This window comes from Lacerta agilis, chromosome 4 (assembly GCF_009819535.1).
Source record: "Lacerta agilis isolate rLacAgi1 chromosome 4, rLacAgi1.pri, whole genome shotgun sequence".
NCBI lineage: Eukaryota > Metazoa > Chordata > Lepidosauria > Squamata > Lacertidae > Lacerta > Lacerta agilis.
Genome location: NC_046315.1, coordinates 81,502,276 through 81,523,715, shown reverse-complemented (window position 1 = coordinate 81,523,715; position 21,440 = coordinate 81,502,276). Strand labels below are relative to the sequence as shown.

Below are 21,440 nucleotides of genomic sequence, written 5' to 3'. Positions count from 1 at the left end.
GCACTGTACATATTTACTTCTATGTTCTAGCAAAGTAGTTAATCTGTTGAAGAAAAAGCTAAGGTTTACAAAGAACTGGAAGATTATTTGTTGTTTGTACTGACGTGTTGAGCCGACAAGATAGGATTATTTTCCCCTTTCATCTTGCAACCACAAGTAGGTAAAAAGGTAAAGGGACCCCTGTCCGTTTCTACTTGGACCTGACGTCCTTTCAAACTGCTAGGTAGGTACACAATAAAATAAAGAATGTATTTCAAACCTTATGGTCCCAAAATATTAATAAAGCAATAAACTGAAGCCAAATTCTGGTAAAATGGAGGCTCTGTGGGTGAATGGCTCTGCTGTTCTGGATATAGGTCAGTTATCTTTTCAGCATGGGGTTATAGTACCTACGAAGGAATATTTATATAGTTTAGGAGTACTTATTAATCCATTAATTGCCACTGGAGGCTCAAGTGGCCTCAGTGGCCAACAGTAGTAACTATAAGTTTTGGCTGGTGTGCCAACTACAGATATTCCTAGACATTGGTAACATTGGTAAAATCACAACTGAATTATTGCAATGAGTTCTATGTGGGGCATAATACCTGTGTTGAGAAACTGTCAATAAGCTACTGGGCCAAACTTAATATTTTACTGTTTGTATATAAAGCCCTGCTTGTTCACTGTGCTTATCTATGGGGGGCCCTGCTTGTGGTGCCACATGTACCAGAGATTTGTTTCATGGTGACTTGAAGTCCCTCCACACAGAGTACCTGCCTTGTGGAATACACTGCCCATTGAAGTTAACCCAGCTATGAGGTTGTACATATTTTGTCAGGTGCCAGAAACTCTATTTCTACAGGCTTTACAGGAAGGATGAACAGACTCATGGGCAGTAACTGATTTCTCTTGGGATAACTGCTTTATTTATTCTGCTTTATTTGTTGTTGTAAGCTGCTTTGAGACCTGCATGGTGGAAAGCGGGTTATGACTTTTAAACAAACAAATAGAAATTGTTGTAAAAGTCACTGTGGTGTTTTGTAAGGTTTAGCAGTTTATAAATATAAATAAAACAACCATATGATGCCTATTAGCTATGATGGCTATGTTGTATTTCCACTGTCTAAGTGGGAAGTGTTCATACACTCAGGTGCTGCTTATGGTATGGCTGGTCCTGTAAGAGCAAGATGCTGGACTAAGATGGTATTTTGGCCTGATCCAGTGAACCTGCTCTTATCTTCTTTTGAGCAGCATGGATTACATTTGGCTCTAATGGACAATATCCCTATCCTTTCTACCCTACTGTAACATATGGAAATCTACTAACCTTAGCCGCGGGGCCCTCGCTAAGACTGCATGCTATTCTTGAAACTAATGCCTTACACACCTTTGCATAGCCCTAACAATATTCATCTCATTTAAGAGAATATTCTGATACATTTTCTAGAGTTCACATCCTCAGTAAGAGGAAGGATATTTCATCATTCTCAACAAAAGAATAGAGGACAACATATTGACTTTGGCACTACTTACAGTGACACACTTTCCAGGAAAGCAGATTCTCCCCTGTGCTCCCTCTTACAGATATTTTCCATTCTATAAACCTTTGTCTAACAGGGAAAAAGTTATAGGCTAATACAATACTACATCTGAAGTGATTATTTTGGGGCCTCAAGATGCTAGGAAATAACTTCACCCCTGTGAAACACACACATTTGGAAGCACAAGTTTGACGGTAGTTACTCCCCTCTTTAAATGTATTCAGAACTACATCTTGTGACCTTTTGGGGTAAGTAGTGGACAGAGTTATTTGTAGCACAGGAAAAGGGCCCACTGAAAAGTAATAAACCATGCAGCAGGTGTGGGGCAACTCCAACCCCCCCTGCCTGGAGAGCTACATTCCCTCTGGCTCTGTAAGTCTGCAGTTCAGCTCTTGGACTATCATAAGAACATAAGACAAGCCAGTGACCTATCTACTGGTAGTTTAGCATCCTGTTCTTGCAGTAGCCAACCAGATGCTTATGGAAAACCTGCAAGCATGACCTGAGCTCAGACACACTGTGCCCTTCTACAGTTTCTATTAACTGGTATTCAGAAGCATACTACATCTGACAGTAGACTGAATCAGCACAATTGGTATTTTTTCCACACTGCACGTGCTAATTGGCTTATCAACGCCATAATTTCTGTATTAACTACTTTTGTGAATGGCCATTCTTAACAAGGTAATGATCACCATTTGTGATTACCACCATCTGTATTTTTCTATATTTCATTTACTTCTGTCCTCATCTTTACAATCCTACATGTGCCTAGATTTGGAATTTGAGACCCATTCATGTGAAGTAAAGTCTGAAAGGTCTCAGTAGAATCTGCATTTCTGCTCCTTCCTCAATACTTTGTTTCATACAAACCATACAAGAGAAGTTAAATAATTAAGGACTCAAAAGGGTATTGGTTAAAATAATTGTGTGTCCAATGTGGTAAAAGCATTTAAGCATTACTACTCTTACATGGGACGCGGGTGCATAGGGAGGCGGGTGGCGCTGTGGTGTAAACCACTGAGCCTTGGGCTTGCCGATCTGAAGGTCGGCAGTTCAAATCCCAGTGATGGGGTGAGCTCCCGTTGTTCAGTCCCAGCTCCTGCCAACCTAGCAGTTCGAAAGCACGCCAAAGTGCAAATAGATAAATAGGTACCGCTCTGGCAGGAAGGTAAATGGCGTTTCCATGTGCTGCTCTGGTTTCACCAGAAGCGGCTTAGTCATGCTGGCCACATGACCCGGAAAAACTGTCTGAGGACAAAGATTGGCTCCCTCGGCCAGTAAAGTGAGATGAGCACCACAACCCCAGAGTCGTTCACGATTGGACTTAACTGTCAGGGATCCTTTACCTTTACCTTTTACTCTTAACATGGATTACAGCCAGAAGCTGATCCAGTAAAGGAGCTGTGGAAGTTGAAGAAAGGAGAAAGGGAAGCAAGATGTAGGAAATCAGCATATACATTCTCCTTAGTTACACAATTAAAGACCAGTCTCTTCTGCCTCACCACCATGACTTCCCCACCCTACTGCAAAAACATGGTAAGCTATAAGCAAAGTATCTGGAGCATTCTTCTCTCTCTTCGTGAAAAGCATGAATGGTGAAGAGGTAGGAGAAAAGGAGTATTTCCGTACAGGACTTATCCTTATCAAGTTTACTTTCATTTGGTAGGATTGAAGTATAAGTAGTTGTGTGGGCTTTTGCTAGCAGGTCCAATGAGTTGAATCCTGCCGTATAATTTTTCTAAGAAAATACACAAAGAAATACTGATAACACTACTCAACTTTCCACCTAAAACTCACTTTTTTAATGTCAACCATAATGGACTGACTTTTCATGTTACTGTTTGTAATTTAGCACTACATGCACAATGAACCCATGTTCTGAAGTTGGTTTGTTTAGAAATTGTGTGTGTTTTAAACAATTTTTGGTTCATACATAATGCTGCAGAAGTCCTTCACCCAGTCGCATGGGGACAGGATAGTCCCAAGGCTTTGCTTGGGTTCGTTCTAACTTATGTACATAGCGTGAAGCAACGGCTTATTATTATGTTGAACAAGGATATTATTTCTATGGTTAATAGAAATCCACCTTGCGATACGGTTTCATTTGTGATCTACCTTTAACCATTACAAGACATTCTGAAATTACATGTGAAAGGCAACAAGCCATGCTAAATATTCTGTCTTCCTGGGGCCCAGGTGGAAAACAGAAAGCACTTCTTTTTACAACCATAATTGGCATCTTTCCTGTGAACTAGATGCACAAGCATAATACGTAACAAACTTGCAGATCTCTCTATATAGTTCCCACTTCAGTGTTACACAACAAATATGAAGTTATGAATGTTTCGTCTCCCTCTTTAACTCATTTGAAATGTACAAAATAAATTCAATAACCAGCATGCAGAATAACTTAACTTTTAACATTTAATTTGTTTATAACATAAGAGTGAAAATGCAATGGGTCTAAACAAAGAAGCATTGCAAAAGAAGGGGTGAGAAAAAGAAAACTTGCTTAGAGTATCTCTGATGAAAACTTGGATATTATTTAGACTATACACCCATTGATTACAAGTTTCTCAAAACAAGGGATGTGGCTCACATCTCCATTCAATTTTGTTAGCAGTGTGCACTTCCTTTGGGGTCAACTCATGAGCTATTAAGACATAACATGTCTCCTTTTCCATCCCCCACTGCCCTTCCCAAATACTTAGGAAAGTACAGTGCATCCAAATACAAAATCCACAAGGATTTTACAGGAAGGATATTCAAAACAGAAGCAAGCAGGAATCTAGCATACTGCTCATTGCTTTCTCCTTAAAATGAAACTCTTTCTGGCAAAACATTTGCCATGTTTATTTTATTTCTCCATGGAGAACATGCATGTTTGAAAATTGTCTAGTAGATATTAGTCATTTATATATTAACAAACAATACACCTAGGTCTAATGAAGAGTGCCTGCCAACTGGAACAATTGCTCACTTGCAGCTGTTTTGTTTTAACACAATGTTCTAGTTAATGTCTTGCCAAACAGCTGAAAGAACTAATTATCTGAGTGCAGTGTTGGTGGACCTCGCACACAATAAGGTCCACCATACTTCCTATGGTGTCACAACTCATGAGCTATTAAGAAATAATATTCTCATTCCTCCCCAAAAACAAATGAACACAATACATGTCAAAATTAATGCAGATTTTACAAAAAGAGTACACAACAAGAAACTTCTTGTACAACTTGTACAACTATACAGGTCGCCTGTGGAACATAGAAGCTCATCAGTCGCAAAGAGCATAATATTCCTCAGCAGTGCATTGCATGCCTTGTTCCCTCACCCCTGAATATAATCAAGCTCAACAAGAGGACTAGATTTCTCAGTCTGCACATACAAAAAATGTTTCCCTTAAGAAGTGTACAGCAAGATAACAAAGGCAACAATATCTGTACATTTCAAACACTCAAGTATTTTAAATGCACCCTACACTGAAAATTAAACTGGGGACAGCAGAACATTTGCTTTATCATATTATTTAAAAAATCAAAGGATTAAGAGTTTCAATTTTAGATTGCTTATATTAATTTAATATTAGGCAGACTTTTAGAAAACAAATTAGAAAGTGTTTTTAACAACTATAAAGAGAGACCAAATGTTTCATACAGAAATTAGTCACTGAAAATCACACTAGCAGATTGCAACAGAACTGTGAATCTTAGAAGATGCAACTGTTTATCACAAAGAAAATTAAGAAACTTTACAAGCCTTCAAGGATTTCTAAACAGCCACACCCACACCCACACACACAGAGAGAGAGAGAGAGAGAGAGATATCACCTTACCAAAACTTCAACTGGACTGTCCACTTCTGCCTCAGAACTTGCTGCATTTGGACACTTTTGTGGAGATTCTATAACCAGTTCCTTTTTCATATTTTTACTATTTGTTCTTGCCAGCATTCTTAACCAAAAGGTTTAACACAATTGTAAACTTCAGCAATTTTCTCTTCCAACAGCAGCATACCAGTGATCTCAAGGAAATGAAAGCTTCTTCCACCCTCAAGCTAGAAAGAAAACCAAGTATTTGTGCTACTCTGCGGCAGTCTGAGACAAGTTAGGGTGGGAATGCATGACATATGAAGGCCAACCCCTTGGGAGGGGGAGAAAATGAGTGTGGGAGAAGAGAAGGCGGATCCCTTTCAGTGTTAGGAACAGAAAGCAATTTTTCCCATGAAAATCTTACAGTTCAGTATTGTCATTTCAGTATATTTTCAAAATTATTAACTTAAACCATGAAATTAATTACTAACTCAAGTCAAAGTTCTCTCAGTTAACACTGCTGTTGATATGAAATAGCCAACTTTTCTCAAGAGCATGCAAAGAAAATTGTCTGAACCTTTAATGTGGCACCTCTGCACTGATATTACTGAACTGAGCCACCCAAATATGTCTATTTCTACAATATTTTGCAGAGTAAAGTATTGTGGCTACTGTGGAGAGAAGCAACAGTGTGGTCAAGTTTTAAACAGGATGTGGGCAATATATGCATATCACAAAAGGTTCAGGGCAGCCACAAGATTACAGTAGGATGCAGTAGTGGCTTCTGGTGTGGTGTCCTCCTGCCTACAGTGTTGCACTCATCAGGATGGGGAGGGACAAGGTAGAGGTCAGGTCAGGAGAGTTCTGGTGATGGCTCTCCTAGCTGCAGAGCCGCAATTACCAATAGCTTCTACTGTGCCCCAACCCAGTAAACAACAAATAACTTGTCCTGATAAAATTACAGACCTTTGTCATGCTATGTACTGTAATACAGTTTCATTTGATTGCTCTAAAAGATCATTCCACATTCTCCCATGAATGTTGGGTGGATTTCTGCCACAGTCTGAACAAATTATGTATTCAATAAACATTACTAGGAATAGGGATTGTGTTGACATGTTAGTTTCTGATATGGAAAATTATGAGTTTACTTCATATCCTCCATACCTTGAAGTTCTCACTCCAGAAGCAGATAATACATTCAACAGGAAGAAGAAGGATGTCACAGATAACCCTACCACTGCCTGCTTGCTCTCTCCTCCCTCTCACACCCACATAAAACACAGATGTAACATTATGTTTGACGTTTTAAAGACAAACAAATGTATTTAGTCACAGAAATGGGTTAAATCTTAACAACAATAAGCCACAGTAAGGTGCAAAAAGAGTTCAAGATAAAATGTGATGTCATATTTCTATATAAGGATTTTTGGAATGAATAGCATCATTTTGTAGATAAAGGAGATCTGAATGCCTAACACTATTGTCAATGCTGATTTATAAGAAAAGCAAACATAGTGACTTAGAAACAATGTTTAGCCTTAAATAGAAAGCTGAAGGATTATACAATTAAAGCACTTATTTTCCAACTCTCTAGTTAAAGCTTTGAACCAATGAAGGCAGCTAAAATAAATTAAACACAGGAACATAAAACATGATTAATAATCAGTTGATAAAAACTGCAAAACAAAAGACAGAAGAGTTAGCAGAATTAAAGAAGTGACAAACTATTGAAACAAAGAAATGTTCAGGAGATAATGGGATGCCAATAAGTAACTTATTTAGTGGATTTATACCCCCAAAATTAGAAAAAAAATCAACACGTGACTCTTAAAATCAAACTAACATATAAAACACATAGGGTTAGTAATACTCACGAATATGACCACTGAAATTAAAATTTAAAAGTTAGTTGACTCCATTAATTTCAATAGGTTTACTCTGCTTTGACTTGGACACCACCACAAATATAATGTACTACTACATACTGATGACACTTCAGCCCAAAATCTCTGGATGACTTCTCCCAATGTTTGCGTGTAGATGTTAAAAAGCATGAGTGACAGAACAGAACGTTGAAATGGTCATTAAGTCAATTATCATTGTGAGGACAGAAGTCACTCTTCAGCACCGCCTGAGAAGAATTATCCACAAAGGACCAAAAACACCATCACATCATGCCTTTCAAGCTGAACGCCAAGTGCTCCAAAAGGGTTCTATGGGCAGTGGTACTGAAAACTGCCGAGAAGCTCAGGAAAATCAACTGGCTTGAATTTCCTGTATCCATTTCCCTAGTGTGAGTCATTCACCAAGGTAACCAAGACTACATCTATCCTAAAACCAGGCCAGAAACCAGATTCTGCATCCTCCAACACTGTTTGGAGTTGAACAGCCAGCATATGTTCCAACACTTTGTCCAAGATAGAATATTGGAATCTGGGTGACAATTATCCCAAACCAGTAGGTCGAATGCTATGTTCACATTAAAGGTAAAGGGGCCCCTGACCATTAGGTCCAGTCGCGGACAACTCTGGGGTTGCGGTGCTCATCTCGCTTTATTGGCCGAGGGAGCCAGCGTACAGCTTCCGGGTCATGTGGCCAGCATGACTAAGCAGCTTCTAGCGAACCCGAGCAGCGCACGGAAACGCTGTTTACCTTACCACCAGAGCGGTACCTATTTATCTACTTGCACTTTGATATGCTTTTGAACTGCTAGGTTGGCAGGAGCAGGGACCAAGCAACAGGAGCATACCCTGTCGCGGAGATTCAAACCGCCGACCTTCTTATCGGCAAGCCCTAGGCTCTGTAGTTTAACCCATAGCACCACCCGCGTCCCTGTGTTCACATTACCACACTGATTAAATTCAAATTTGCATGTTGTTTTACAGATGCTCTGCACTGATGTGTTTCCACATCTCCTGCTGTCTGTCCACACCAGAGGGTGAAGAGGGAATGAGGATGTCTTTGCCTGATATAAATTACCTGTTTGGTTTCCCTGCCCTTTCACCCATTCTCATGTCCTATTCATGAAGCTTTCATCATTTCAACCCTACCCCACTAGAAATCATCTTTGTGCAACTGTCAACTTACTTCCAAAAAAGTGTGAAAGCATAATATTGCAGCCTGAGAGTGCAACCCTGTACAATTCAACTCAGAAGTAAACAAAGCTGCATTCAATTCTCCTGGGAAGACACAACCAGCAATGCATCTGGTAGGACCCTGCCTCTTCATGGGAAACCCAATGCATGCCTCTTCTTCCTGCCTGATGCCCCACCCCATAACAGCCCCAGATCCTTTGGATGTTGTTCCCACTTGCACAAGTTGTTATCTATGTGTTTTTTTTACTTGTATGGGCCTATGGCCGTAAATAAAATTCTATTCTATTCAGATCCTTTGGGCAATCCAACCTAACTTAAGCAGTCTGTGGCTGTCTCAACTCACTTTGACTGAGGCCCAAATCCTTCTGAATAGATCTGATTTGGCTTGAGATTGAGGCAGAAGCCAAATCTGGTGCACGGCCCTACTAAAAACAGATGCTACTTACACTTGATGAGAAGGGCTGCAGAAAAGGAACATGGACCATTATTACAATGGATATTCAACTGTTAAGACTGTGCGTGAATAAGTGTTATGAATGGGTGGCATTAGCAGTGTGTGTTACTACTGTGTAAATAGAGAATGGATACAGAAGGTACAGAATATAAGAAATAAATTTTCACTAGTCTCCACTTGTAAACACTGAGGCATTGTACTGGGTGACATGTAATGAGCATTAACATAACTAAAATATAGAAACATGTGTATTATTGCACTTAACAGAAACTTTGTTCATATCTGCTTATTAAAAAACTATTATTTGTAACCAAACTAGTTTAGCCATAAACTGGTTTTTAAATCACAATGACAGTGGCATTTTCAATTGTAAATTTTTTATAAAGTTTCTAGTTCCATTTGGGCAATCTTAAAGTGTTTTGTGGAATAATGATAATTAAAATATTAAATGGAGAGTTATTAATATTGATGAATTTAATTAATTTACCTTTCAATGTAGATATAATGAAATTAATAACAAGACACCATTTCTACCTGTATTTCCAAAGGATGAATATAGGACAAGCCAAGTAAACAGGATAACCAAGCACAGGTTTTTCAACCAACCGCAGGTATTATTTCTACTAATTTATTTTATGCATAATCATATATCTTGGCCTGGTTTGCAAATCACAACAAGCCAAATGACTGCTTATCAGGACAACACAAACAAGCTCTTGATTATAACATGTGCTTAGGGATGAGAGAGCTTGATGACAATTGAAGAGAAAAACAGCTGTGAGTGCCTCTCTCGAAGCAGCCTGCATGTTTGCAAGATCCCAGGAACCTGTAGCCAGGCCACTGTCAGAAATTATGTCAAAACTCACTTGTTTAAAGGCTTTCCCAACAGTTTGCCCTGCAGAGGTTGCTGGGCTACAATTCTCATCATCCATGAGCAGTGGCCATGCTGGCGGGGCTTGTTGGGAGTCACATCAAACAACATTTGGAAAGAACCAGGCTGAGGGAGGCTGTTTTAAACCAATTATTGTTTCCATCAGCTAGTGGGTGGTTCTTTCCCAGTAACTGGGGAAATGATTGGAGGCCTTGCAACAAAACCACTTCTAGGTACTGCTATCTTCAAAGATGCATCATATGCTGAAACACAATGATCCAGAATAATTCACATTTTTCAAAAATAAAATAGCCCAGAATGCTGAAGTGCATGCACTTGAATATTAAATATACTCTGGCACTGAATGCTGTTCCAATCACTACCAACTCCACACATGACACATATAAATCTGCATACAGTCATATCCCGGGTTACGGTCACTTCAGGTTGTGCGTTTTCGGGTTGTGCACTGCACCGAACCCAGAAGTACCGGAACACGTTACTTCCTAATTTCGGCGCATGTGCAGAAGCACCAAATCGCAACCCACACACGTGCAAATGTGGCACTGCGGGTTACGAATGCGCCTCCCGCACGGATCGCATTCGCAACCCGAGTGTCCACTGTAATACAAATTGCCAGGCATTCTATTTCTTCACAACACGAAATATTAGGGGAGTCTGCTAAAATAAACACATTTTGACCTGTCACCTAGTCACACAAAGTGAAGTTGATTGCCACAGCCCCTAACAAGTATATAATCTATGTGCTTTTACTGAGAAAGCCAAACGGCAAACATCTTCTGCATCGTACAAGGCAGGGCATGCTATAGTGCCTTGAACAAAGCATATTCCCAAAACAGATAAGTTAGGAATGAGCAGCCTCACTGGCCACAGAGTGTCTGCTTGAAAGAGAGACACATAGAAAACAAGGAGGAGGGGGCGAAAGAAAATGGAATGGAGTAGTCTAAGAGAAGGCACAAGACTATGGAGTGTAAATTTATATTAGAAACTAGCTTTAATATTAATCCTGGTAATGTATTCCCAAGAGCATAGAGGAGGAGTAAGGAGTTTCTTTTAAGACAAAGTCATGATTCAGTCTTCTGATCTGTTCCTAGGCAAATTTTATATTTGCTTACATTTACCGTAAGTGATAATTTGAAATGAAGTGAAATTTTTCTTTTTTCTTTTTTATAAGAATTTATTAGTTTTTCATAACAAACAGACAATCCAACACCATCCCAACATTAACCCAACACTTACCCACCCCAACTAAAAATAAACAAATACAAACATACCAATAATTCTTCTTCTTCTACAAAAAAAAAAAGTTCTTGGTCGAATCTTTAGCTTTGACTTCCCCTGCCTATTCTCCTTCGGTTCCAATTCCAAATATTCTTTTAATAACTTCATATTCTAAAAAAATTTTTTAATACATTTTAAGAAATTCAACACTAAACATTCTTCTTAAAAATCTTATTTTCTAAATTACAGTATTTATTCTAGTTCTTAACTTAACTAAAATCAAATCATATTGTAACTTCGCATTAATTCATCACAGAATTCAATATCTTAACATATTATTCTTGAATCAAATCATAACTAACATCTTCTTTCCCTTAAACTGCTGCTAATAAAAAGAAGTCCAAATATCCCTTTTCTAATTCAAAAGCTTAAAGTCTTAACACACCGGCTTCAGGGTACCATAATAAATCATTTTTGCTTTACCCTTAATACAATTCACCCTATCCCCCTTCTGTCCATTTTCTTTGCCCGTCTTGTTCCGGAGCCGCTCCTCGAGATGTCCTCTTTCCTTATAAGTCCACAGATCCAGACAAAGTCCATAACAATCCTTGCATAGAGCATCAGGGTACGCACATCCTCTTCTTCCAGCTTCTCCGGTTCAAAATACCATTCTTCTTTTGTTTGTAGACATATTAGTTTTTTCGCCAACACTCCCGAGCTCTCACCTCGAGAGTTAGATATAAAAATCTTCCCCGTCCTGGGTCTGCCACCCCCAAAGGACGTTTCTTTTTTCCGGAGTCGCCAAGCCATTTTACTCTGTTCTTCAATCATCCCTTTCAGCTCTTTGCCAAGGCTCTCTTCCAATGCAGCCATTTCCTGAAAAGTCTCCTCTGTGGGTAGTGTCTTTTCTGACATATCCCGGTTCAATATCACCAATTTTTGATTAAGCAGATCCAGTCTCAAGAAAGTAATCCTTTGATCATCAGTCAATCCATAGTTCGTAACCAACTCAAAAACAAATCGCAGCATGGCAGAAGCGGGCATAGGTATCAAATTACAGTTTCAATTTCAGAACTTTTCCATCTTAGTGCCAGTAAATTTCCACTCAGTCACAATCTTTCGCAGCCATTTTCCCTGTAGCCAGGGCGCAAAGAGCACAATTTTAAAGAGAGATATTCTCCACTAACTTGCTCCCCAAAGGGAGATCGAAACAGTCTCACTTGTCAAAATTAAAGTACTTTGTAACCATCGTTGTAACAGCAGTCTCTTAAGACAGTTATTTTCTATCCACCGAAGGGAGGAAGACTTCCTTTTCATGTAACCTCCCGGGTCGTTAAAAACGAAATGCAGATCAAATCATGTACTCACAACCACCGGGCTTCCTTAATTTCCATCCTTGCAGGGAGAACATTGACGCTCGTCGCGAGCGGCGGCCGCCGCTTCGCTGACCCGGTTGGGGCATGTCCCCTAATGGCCCAGCTCCGTTGTCCCTTCACCCCCACTCCCCCTTTACAGGGGGAACGAGGGAAGAGTTCGGAGCTTTAACGGGCCCGCCGGGGAGCCCAGGGCGCGGGACGCTCTTCCCGCGCCCCACCGGAGCCCCGCTTAGCGGTAGCGGGGCTCCAACCGCCGGGCCAGCCTGGGTCACCTCGCTGCCGAGGCAACCCACGACCGCCCGCGATGGCGTCGCCGCCGGAAGTCCATGAAGTGAAATTTTTCAGTGTCCTCACTCAGAACAGCACCCAATAACCTTCATGTCTAAATTTGCAAGTTTTCCTAACCAATATTTCCTTTCAAACTTTTCGAAGAGAAATCACATCCGCTGATGTGGTAATGATTAAAGAAATTCAGTAGTGTAACCTAGTTCTCCTTATACAGCCTTTTAAAACTAAAGTGTCTTCATAATTAAGGCAATGAGATTTTTTGTTTTTAGCTTAAGCATATTCTAATGAACACACATTCCATAAAATACCAATGTGTCAGATTTAGGATTGACACTTACCTCCACAAGTCTGCAGGCATCTAGCTACTTTAATATATAAATATTAGCACAATGCTATTTTTAAAAGGTGAATTAAGAAGATTCTATATCTAGATTTTCTTTTGATACTGGATGGTTATATGAATCAGGCTCATTAGCTACCTAATTTCCAGAACTTCTGTCTTCAATAAAATTGCTTGCACTGTATCAGTAACCCACCCAGGGGGTCCATGGGACCATTCACACAAAAAACTACCATAGAGACATCTAAATTTTCAAAAAGTAGGGGGTCCATGGCTTGGCTTTTAAAAACAGGGGATCCGCAGTGGATAGCTAACTGGGAACCACTGCACTATATCATTTTCTCTTCAACATTTCTGATTTTATTAGAAAATGTTAGACACAGATCAATTCCATAAAAACTAATGAAATTACTTTTTCCTGCTATCTACAACAAAACCTAAAAGTACAATCCATATTGTGTTCAATGGGACTTGTACAGGATTGCATGTTCCCAAAACAGCCGTGCTAAACACAAAGGAACAAGAATCAGCCTTAGGTAATTCCAAAAACTATTCAAATGAGCTTTTACAGTGTATAGTTACTAAACGAATTACTAGGCAAGTGGTACCTACTAGCCACCACCACCAAGAAGCAGCCCTCTTCAGGTTATCAACACTTACCTACAAAACACCTGGCTATAATAAATAAAAACCTGCCTTAGAGGCTATGACTTATTTTTGTATTCTGTGCATTCAGTTCATCCTTTCAATCAACCACATTAAACCACATATATTGTACAGGAAAGAGAAATAACTCCCCCCCATCTACCCCAATCATTGTTTAGTAATGCCAATAGATCCAAATATATGATTTGGACATTTGTACAACAGAGAGCTTCCTATAATTATGAATACAGTAAGCATATCTATGAAAGATATGTTGCTTTCCACAAAATAAGAGCAGTATTAAAATCCCATTCCAAATAGCATTTGTAGTGCTAATAAAGACTCAACAGCATTGTGTTCAGTAGTTGTTGGACCATTTCTGAAACACTAGATATAAAAAACATCATAATCATATTAAGTCAGTTTAAAAATCTTAATGAAACAAGTGAACATTTACCAGTAATGAATGGCTCAATAGTCCAGAATCTTCTTTTGTCAAACTATTTGCTGCATATTCCAGAGCATTGTTTTCTCCTTGATGTTTGCAAATATATGAACAGTTTCTCTCAATAACTGTACGAATACCTTTAAATAAAATCACGCTAGTAGTGCAACCCATTCCAGAAACAATTCAACTTGCATTTCTTGCTAAATGATCTCTTCAGAGATTAATTCCTCTGCTTCACAAGCACAGTCTTCTTTACCAAGTCCAGCTAGTAGCTATTCAGATTAAATACCATCAGTGACCATATTGTAAGCTTGCTTAGCTGAGTGCTCAAAAATCCTGTGGTTTCAGCAAGAGCCACACCTCACAATATAACCCTCTCTCAAAGAGAATGCTCTCTCAAATGCTATTAATACAATAGACTGAAACATAATATTGTTAAATAAATTGCCTCAATTCCATTTGTCAAATATCCTCAAATCTTATTAAAGCAAAGATGCTGCTGCTGCTTCTACTGTCAGGCACAAAGAATTCTCATCTGCTGCAAGAAACGGCTACCCCAGAATGCTTAGCTTCAAATTCAACATTTCTTTACTTGACCTAAATATTGCAGGGTGGGGGAGTACTGCATTGGGTGGGGGAACTGACAGGGAACCATAGCCCTTTCATAAAAATCAAAATTCAGGAGAATTGTCCCACCTACTGCTGCTATGGAAACACTTTAACACATATTAATGTGCAAGCCTATTTCAAATCACTTTATACGCTTGTACTGTGAGTAGAAAACCACCAGGGAGCATAAGATTTTGTTCTGTCGTTTTTGGTTTTTCCCCTTGTCCAAACAAAGAGGACACACCTTGTTATTTTAACTGGGGACACACACAAACAAAAAATATATACTAAACTCTATTATCTGGTCATAAGCCCTACTGAATTCCATGTGACTTAAGGTAGACACGTATAGGAATGTGCTGTAAACTTGCAATCCTATGCACTCTCAGAATGGAACAAACATATTTAACACTTCTGAATAAAACTGCGTATTTGAAAGTAACTCACAGTGAATACAGAAAACAAGACAATGAGGGGTGTTCAACTAATAGCCATTTATATAAATGAGCATGTCCACATTAGTGCCATTAAGTTCAATGGATCTACTCTAATTAAAACTTTATTGAATACCACCCTATGGGAGGAATTTATCATCATGCTGAAACAAACATTCTGTTAGTGCACATTGCTACTTGCCTAATGGAGAAATCTTCACCCTACTCTTCCCATGTACTGTTCTCAGGCTTCTACCAACACCCCCAAGCCAACAGGGCGGAGCAAGGAGAGGGAGGGGGAAGAAACATTGCACCAGCGTATGTTATTATGAGGGCTTCTGCTAGCAGGACCAGTTAGCCAAATCCAATCCCATATGTTTAATATCAGGATTGAAGTCTGAATTTAAATTTAAAATATTATTGCTTATAAAGGTAAAGGGACCCCTGACCATCAGGTCCAGTCATGTCCAACTCTGGGGTTGCAGCGCTCATCTCGCTCTATAGGCCAAGGGAGCCGGCGTTTGTCCGCAGACAGCTTCCGGGTCATGTGGCCAGCATGACAAAGCCGCTTCTGGCAAACCAGAGCAGCGCACAGAAACGCCGTTTACCTTCCCGCTGGAGCAGTCCCTATTTATCTACTTGCCCTTTGACGTGCTTTCGAACTGCTAGGTTGGGACCGAGCAACGGGAGCTCACCCCATGGCAGGGATTCGAACCGCTGACCTTATCAGCAAGCCCTATACTCTGTGGTTTAACCCACAGCGCCACCTGGGTCCCTAGGTGCTTATAGAATGTGATAAAGAATTACACAACTTTTAGACAACATCTGAAGGCTGCCCTGTTAAGGTAAGTTTTTAATGTCTGACATTTTATTATTTTTTATATTTTGCTAGAAGCCACCAAGGGTGGCTGGAGAAACCCAGGCTGATGGGCAGGGTATAAACAATTAAATTATTATCATTATCACTATTACTCAACCAAACTGCATTTTCCTTCCAAATGTTCTGTGTTCTAAAATCCATTTCAAGCAAGGTGTTCATGAATGACAAAGACTCCTTTTCCAAGGACTAAACTTGGCATGACTTTTTCACCTTGAGTACCACATTCCCTTCTTGGGTGAGGGCTGTCACATGCCAGCGGCAGGCAAGGGCAAAGGTAGACAAAGTAATGCATATAAATGTTATCTTTGTACAGTAGGCTAGCCTCTGTACACACATACACACATACGTACAAACGCCTCTCTATCCAGACAAACAAGAAGTATTATCAGAGTTCGAGGGCACATTCCAGTCAGACAAAAACACTTGAGAGTACAGTGGAATCTCTGGTTACGTAGCATCCTCCTTATGAACGCTTCGGGTAACGAGATTCGCTAACCCAGAAGTAGGTCTCCTGGTAGCGAACATTACCCCGGGATGCAAGCAGAAGTCGCACGCTGGCGGCATGGAAGCAGCGGAAGGCCCCCATTAGCGAAAGCACGCCTCAGGTTAAGAATGGTTTCAGGTTAAGAATGGACCTCCGGAACAAATTAAGTTCGTAACTGGACATACCACTGTACAAAGAAGGGCTGATGAGGGCTATGGCCTTGGTACGAGAGAAGTGTCCTGGTGAGAGTTCTGAGGATCTGAGAGAGAGGTTTGGAGGGCCACATTCAGCCTCTGGGCCTGAGGTTCCCCACTCTGATATCAAAACAATCAGATATTTTTTTCTGTTTCCAGGGTTGGAGACAAGGTTATGTTGGTCCCACCAGATGAGAGGCTGGAAGGAAAGAGGGATCCCAGGTGAGAGCTGGGATGGGCTGCTACCTTCTGTAGCTGGTGGGGCTGAGAATTGCCTTTAGGAGAGAACTCGGTATTCCACTTGTTCTGCTTGTATTATGAAAATCTTTAATAAAAGAAATTTTTTGAAAAAGATATTTCCTGTTTCTTATATTCACCTATGTTGCACCTGTGCTTATTTTTTGGTACCTGGCCCATGCAGTTTCATTTTCTAGCTTCCTGTCCCCAGTTTCTTTGTTTTGTCTTTGAGGGAGTCTTTTAAAATTTGTTAGCATATGCATTAAAATTGGTGAAAGGGCTATTGACTTCTACCCCTGTTAATGATGTGCTGGGAGGCCACTGCACCCAGCCCGGCTGCAAGAATGCTGCTTGGAAGCATCCTCACTTGGTGTCACCCAGCCGAGAGAGGCAGCAACGCTGCCACTGTCTCATCTCTCCACCCCCGGGTCAGATTTGACCCAGGAGTGGAGTTGCCGGCTGCGGCCCAACTGCTTGTTGGGAATGAGGGCTGGGTTAAATAGAGGGTGAAGACCACAGGCAGGCATGAGGCACAGAGGGTGCTCTTCACCATCTTCTCGCCCAGCCCTCACCCCTGATAAATGGATGCTTGCACGCTGGGCAGACAAGGCACAAAGGCTGCTATTCACTCTCCACACTCACCCAGCTGCACGCCGGGGATCTCTGCAGGGGGCACCTGGTTCAGGCGCCCCCTCCGTTGTGCACCTAAGGCAATGGGCCCCCCCACACCATGCTAGTGGACAGACTACTACCAGCACATAACTCTGGTGACTAAAAGTTTGCACTGGCTGCTCCTGTGTTACTTGGCAAAGTAAGGGGAGCGCGTCTAAACCACTGAGCCTCTTGGACTTGCCAATTAGAAGGTTGGAAGTTCGAATCCACACAATGGGGTGAGCTCCCGTTGCTCTGTCCCAGCCTGTTAACCTAGCTGTTCAGAAGCATACCAGTGCAAATAGATAAATAGGTATTACTGCAGCAGGAAGGTAAGCGGTGTTTCTGTGCGCTCTGGCACTCCTAACAGTGTCCTGTTGCCCTAGAAGCAGCTTAGTCATGCTGGCCACATGACCCTGAAAACTGTCTGTGGACAAACACTGGTTCCCTCGGCCTGAAGCGAGATGAGTGCCGCACCCCATAGTCGCCTTTGACTGGACTTAACTGTCCAGTCCTTAGACTTTATCTTTTTACCTACTTGGCTAAGTTCAAGTTTCTTGTATTAATTTATAAGACCTGTGACAACTTGGGCCCAAATACCTTAAGGACTGCCAAATTCCTCACATTCCAGGGAGAGACTCCCCCATCACAAAAGCTAAATTATTAGTCTCTGTTCGAGGTTACCAATGCATAAATAGATAAATCACTGTGGTCAAGCTATCCCTGTCCAAGAATGGCTATAGTTGGCATATAGCTGGTCAAAGAGCCAGTGTGGTGCAGTGGTTAAGAGCAGTGGACTCGTAATCTGGTGAACCAGGTTCACATCCCTGCTCCTCCCCATGCAGCTGCTGGGTGACCTTGGGCTAGTCACACTTCTCTGAAGTCTATCAGCCTCACTCACCTCACAGAGTGTTTGTTGTGGGGAAGGAAGGGAAAGGAGATTGTTAGCCGCTTTGAGTCTCCTTAGGGCAGTGTTTTTCAACCACTGTTCCGCGGCACACTAGTGTGCCGCGAGATGTTGCCTGGTGTGCTGTGGGAAAAATTGAAAAATTCAAGAGAATTACTTTATATATAGTCAATATAGGCACAGAGTTAAATTTTTTAACATTTTCTAATGGTGGTGTGCCTCGTGATTTTTTTCATGAAACAAGTGTGCCTTTGCCCAAAAAAGGTTGAAAAACACTGCCTTAGGGTAGTGATAAAGCAGGATATCAAATCCAAACTCCTCCTCCACCTCCTCTGAGGCTACCTGAGCCTCAAGTGAGAGAGATGGATCCTGCAGCACCCCCAAACAACAAACCTGTTTGTTCAAAGCAAGTGCAACCCTATACAGAACATCAGTTTGTATTCCCTTCTCTGTCTATTAATTATTACAGCCACTCCAAGCAGGCGTTTCTTCTTACAGTGCTTGATAATAGCCTAGAAATTGGAAATATTGTTTCCAGCCTTTAGAGTAAGCAGTAGAGAAAACTGCTAATACTAGTTGATCTTAATTTGTTTGTACATATGATCAAGGAGTGCTTTAGCTACCTAGATGTAAACCAAAGCATTTTTCTTCTGTAGTGTATAAGCTATGCTGTTAGAAAGTTTAGTTAAAGCAAAGGTAAGCAGCTTCTTGATTTGAATACTACCTTCTACTAGAAATATTTTGGTTTATTATGCACAAGCTTAAAAATGTTACAGATATGACTTGAAAAATATGTTTCTCATTGGTGATAAATATTTCATATAAAACCCAAAAGAATACAATTTAAGTCTTCAAATACAGTTTTTTAAAGTATGATGCATCTTATTTAAAATGCTTTCATATTACTCCATCTAGTGGTTGGAGTACATACATTTTAAGTTATGTGCAGTACTATTCTATGCATGTTACTTCAAAACATCACAGTGAATTCACTGTTGCTCAGTCCAATGGGGCATTTCCTGAGCACTATATTAAAAATACCGTATTTTAAAAATCAACAAGCTGTATTGGTCAGGAACATGGAAGTGAATTCACACAATACAAAATAAATATTCAGTGCTTCAGCTACTAAAATGTTTAAGTGCAAATTAATTATAAATCTTTCATTTAAGGGTATTGTTCCTTTTTCTCATTATAAAGTACACTGTTGCCCCAAATTTCAATGGTTGGGGAAATATTGAAGTTAATTAAAATGAGATAATAGTAAAGAGGTTGTTGTTTAGTTGTTTAGTCGTGTCCGACTCTTCGTGACCCCATGGACCAGAGTACGTCAGGCACTCCTGTCTTCCACTGCCTCCCGCAGTTTGGTCAAACTCATGTTAGTAGCTTCGAGAACACTGTCTAACCATCTCATCCTGTCATCCCCTTCTCCTTGTGCCCTCAATCTTTCCCAACATCAGGGTCTTTTCCAGGGAGTCTTCTCATGAGAAGAGGTACATTATTCAAATAAAGCATATTTTCAATTTAGATAAAAGTTATTTTAGGGACTTGGTAAATTGCACTGTGTAGATGAAAGCAACCATATATTTTTGTCTATTACAACCAATCTATGTTCTAGGGTTAGGTGGCATCATAGATGTATCAAGGATAGATACCACTGATTACATTTAACTCTAAATTTACTACTGTACTCTGTGAAGCCTGGACATACAAGCCTGGACACTGTTCTCAAGTTGACAGGAATTCCTGTCAACTACTGGGCAGGCACTAGCCCTCAACCAGCCAGGACTGGAAGCTTAAGTCTTGGACTAGGAGAAGGGGGCTGGAGTGGCCAATGGGGCTCCGAGGACTCAGTGCCTTCTCCTCTAAGGATCATTTAGTGAGTGAGAGGAGTACCTTTTTACAACCAAAAGATTTGAGGGAAGGAGAGAAACATGCTTCCCAAAGCTCAAATTCCTACTCAGTATTCTGTGAATTTTCATGAGCTCTAATTAATCCTCAACTAATGACAAGACAAACGATGTGTAACTGGTTTAAGTCAGTAGGGTGGAATTCAAATTTGCAGGCATGCTCTCTCAATTTTTTCTGCTGCTGATCTTGCCGAAAGGCATTAAACTGTAAGTAAAACCAAACAACTTCTGAAAAAAATGTTCAACAAGTTTCTACTGGAATAAGGAATGCAGAATTCCTCATCAAATTTTATACCAATTAAGTGGGCACCAATGTATACTGAAAAAACGTTTAGTGAATCTACAGGTAAAGGACTTGAATCAGAATACCCCTGTAGTGGCTGAAAAACAGGCATAGCTGTAATGAAATTTTCAAATAAAATCTGATAGGGGACTTGATCATCAAAAAATTCAAGCCTAACTTCAAGTTTCATTTAGTCATGCTATCAGTCCATATATTCCAGCAATGGGTGCTCTCAGATTAGCACTTTATGTTTAAAGCCCTCTTTTTTGGACAGAATGCTTTTTGTTCAGTGACATGTTCTCTTTTAGCATATTGGCAGAGTCACACCTGTCAAATGTACTTTAATATGCATGGTGACAAGCACTATATTATGTAAGTAACTTCAAATGTCATGCTTCTCTGACACTCTCTTAAAGCTGCAATCCTATGAACACAGTGAATGTTGGATGTACTTCTGAACAAACGTGCATAGGACTGTGCAGCCCATTTCTCAAATTACTTTCTGAGAACTTATATTTCAGTGAGAAATATAAGGATTAGGTTAAATTGTGTGTGTGTGTGTGTGTGTGTGTGTGTGTAAATAATACAACAACTTTGATGACTAATTCTTAATCCATTTCCCAAACATTTTACAAGTTAACACTACAGAAAGGTTAGAGTTTATCTACTCAATCCACATACATGGAGCTGATTCAGAGCAGGCAGAAACAAGCAATAAGTCTGTTTATATTGCAATTCAATTGTATTCCTAGAGC

The 21,440-nt window shown here is 40.3% G+C and overlaps 1 protein-coding gene across 23 annotated transcripts in view; it reads right to left on the bottom strand.

Moving 5' to 3' along the window:
• DOCK9 (dedicator of cytokinesis 9) overlaps window positions 1-21,440 on the bottom strand; it is a 97,428-nt gene that overhangs the window by 68,233 nt on the left and 7,755 nt on the right. For 6 of the 23 annotated variants that reach the window (XM_033147825.1, XM_033147826.1, XM_033147832.1 and 3 more), the window contains exon 1: window positions 14,106-14,607. The exons of 5 other annotated variants lie outside the window; for them this stretch is intronic. In XM_033147825.1, the coding sequence (XP_033003716.1) occupies window positions 14,106-14,267 (162 nt within the window). In that variant the 5' untranslated portion in view covers window positions 14,268-14,607. Of the gene's footprint in view, window positions 1-5,358; window positions 5,615-14,105; window positions 14,609-21,440 lie in introns of those variants that run through there. 12 more of the 23 variants (XM_033147830.1, XM_033147834.1, XM_033147835.1 and 9 more) reach the window with 5 other exon arrangements.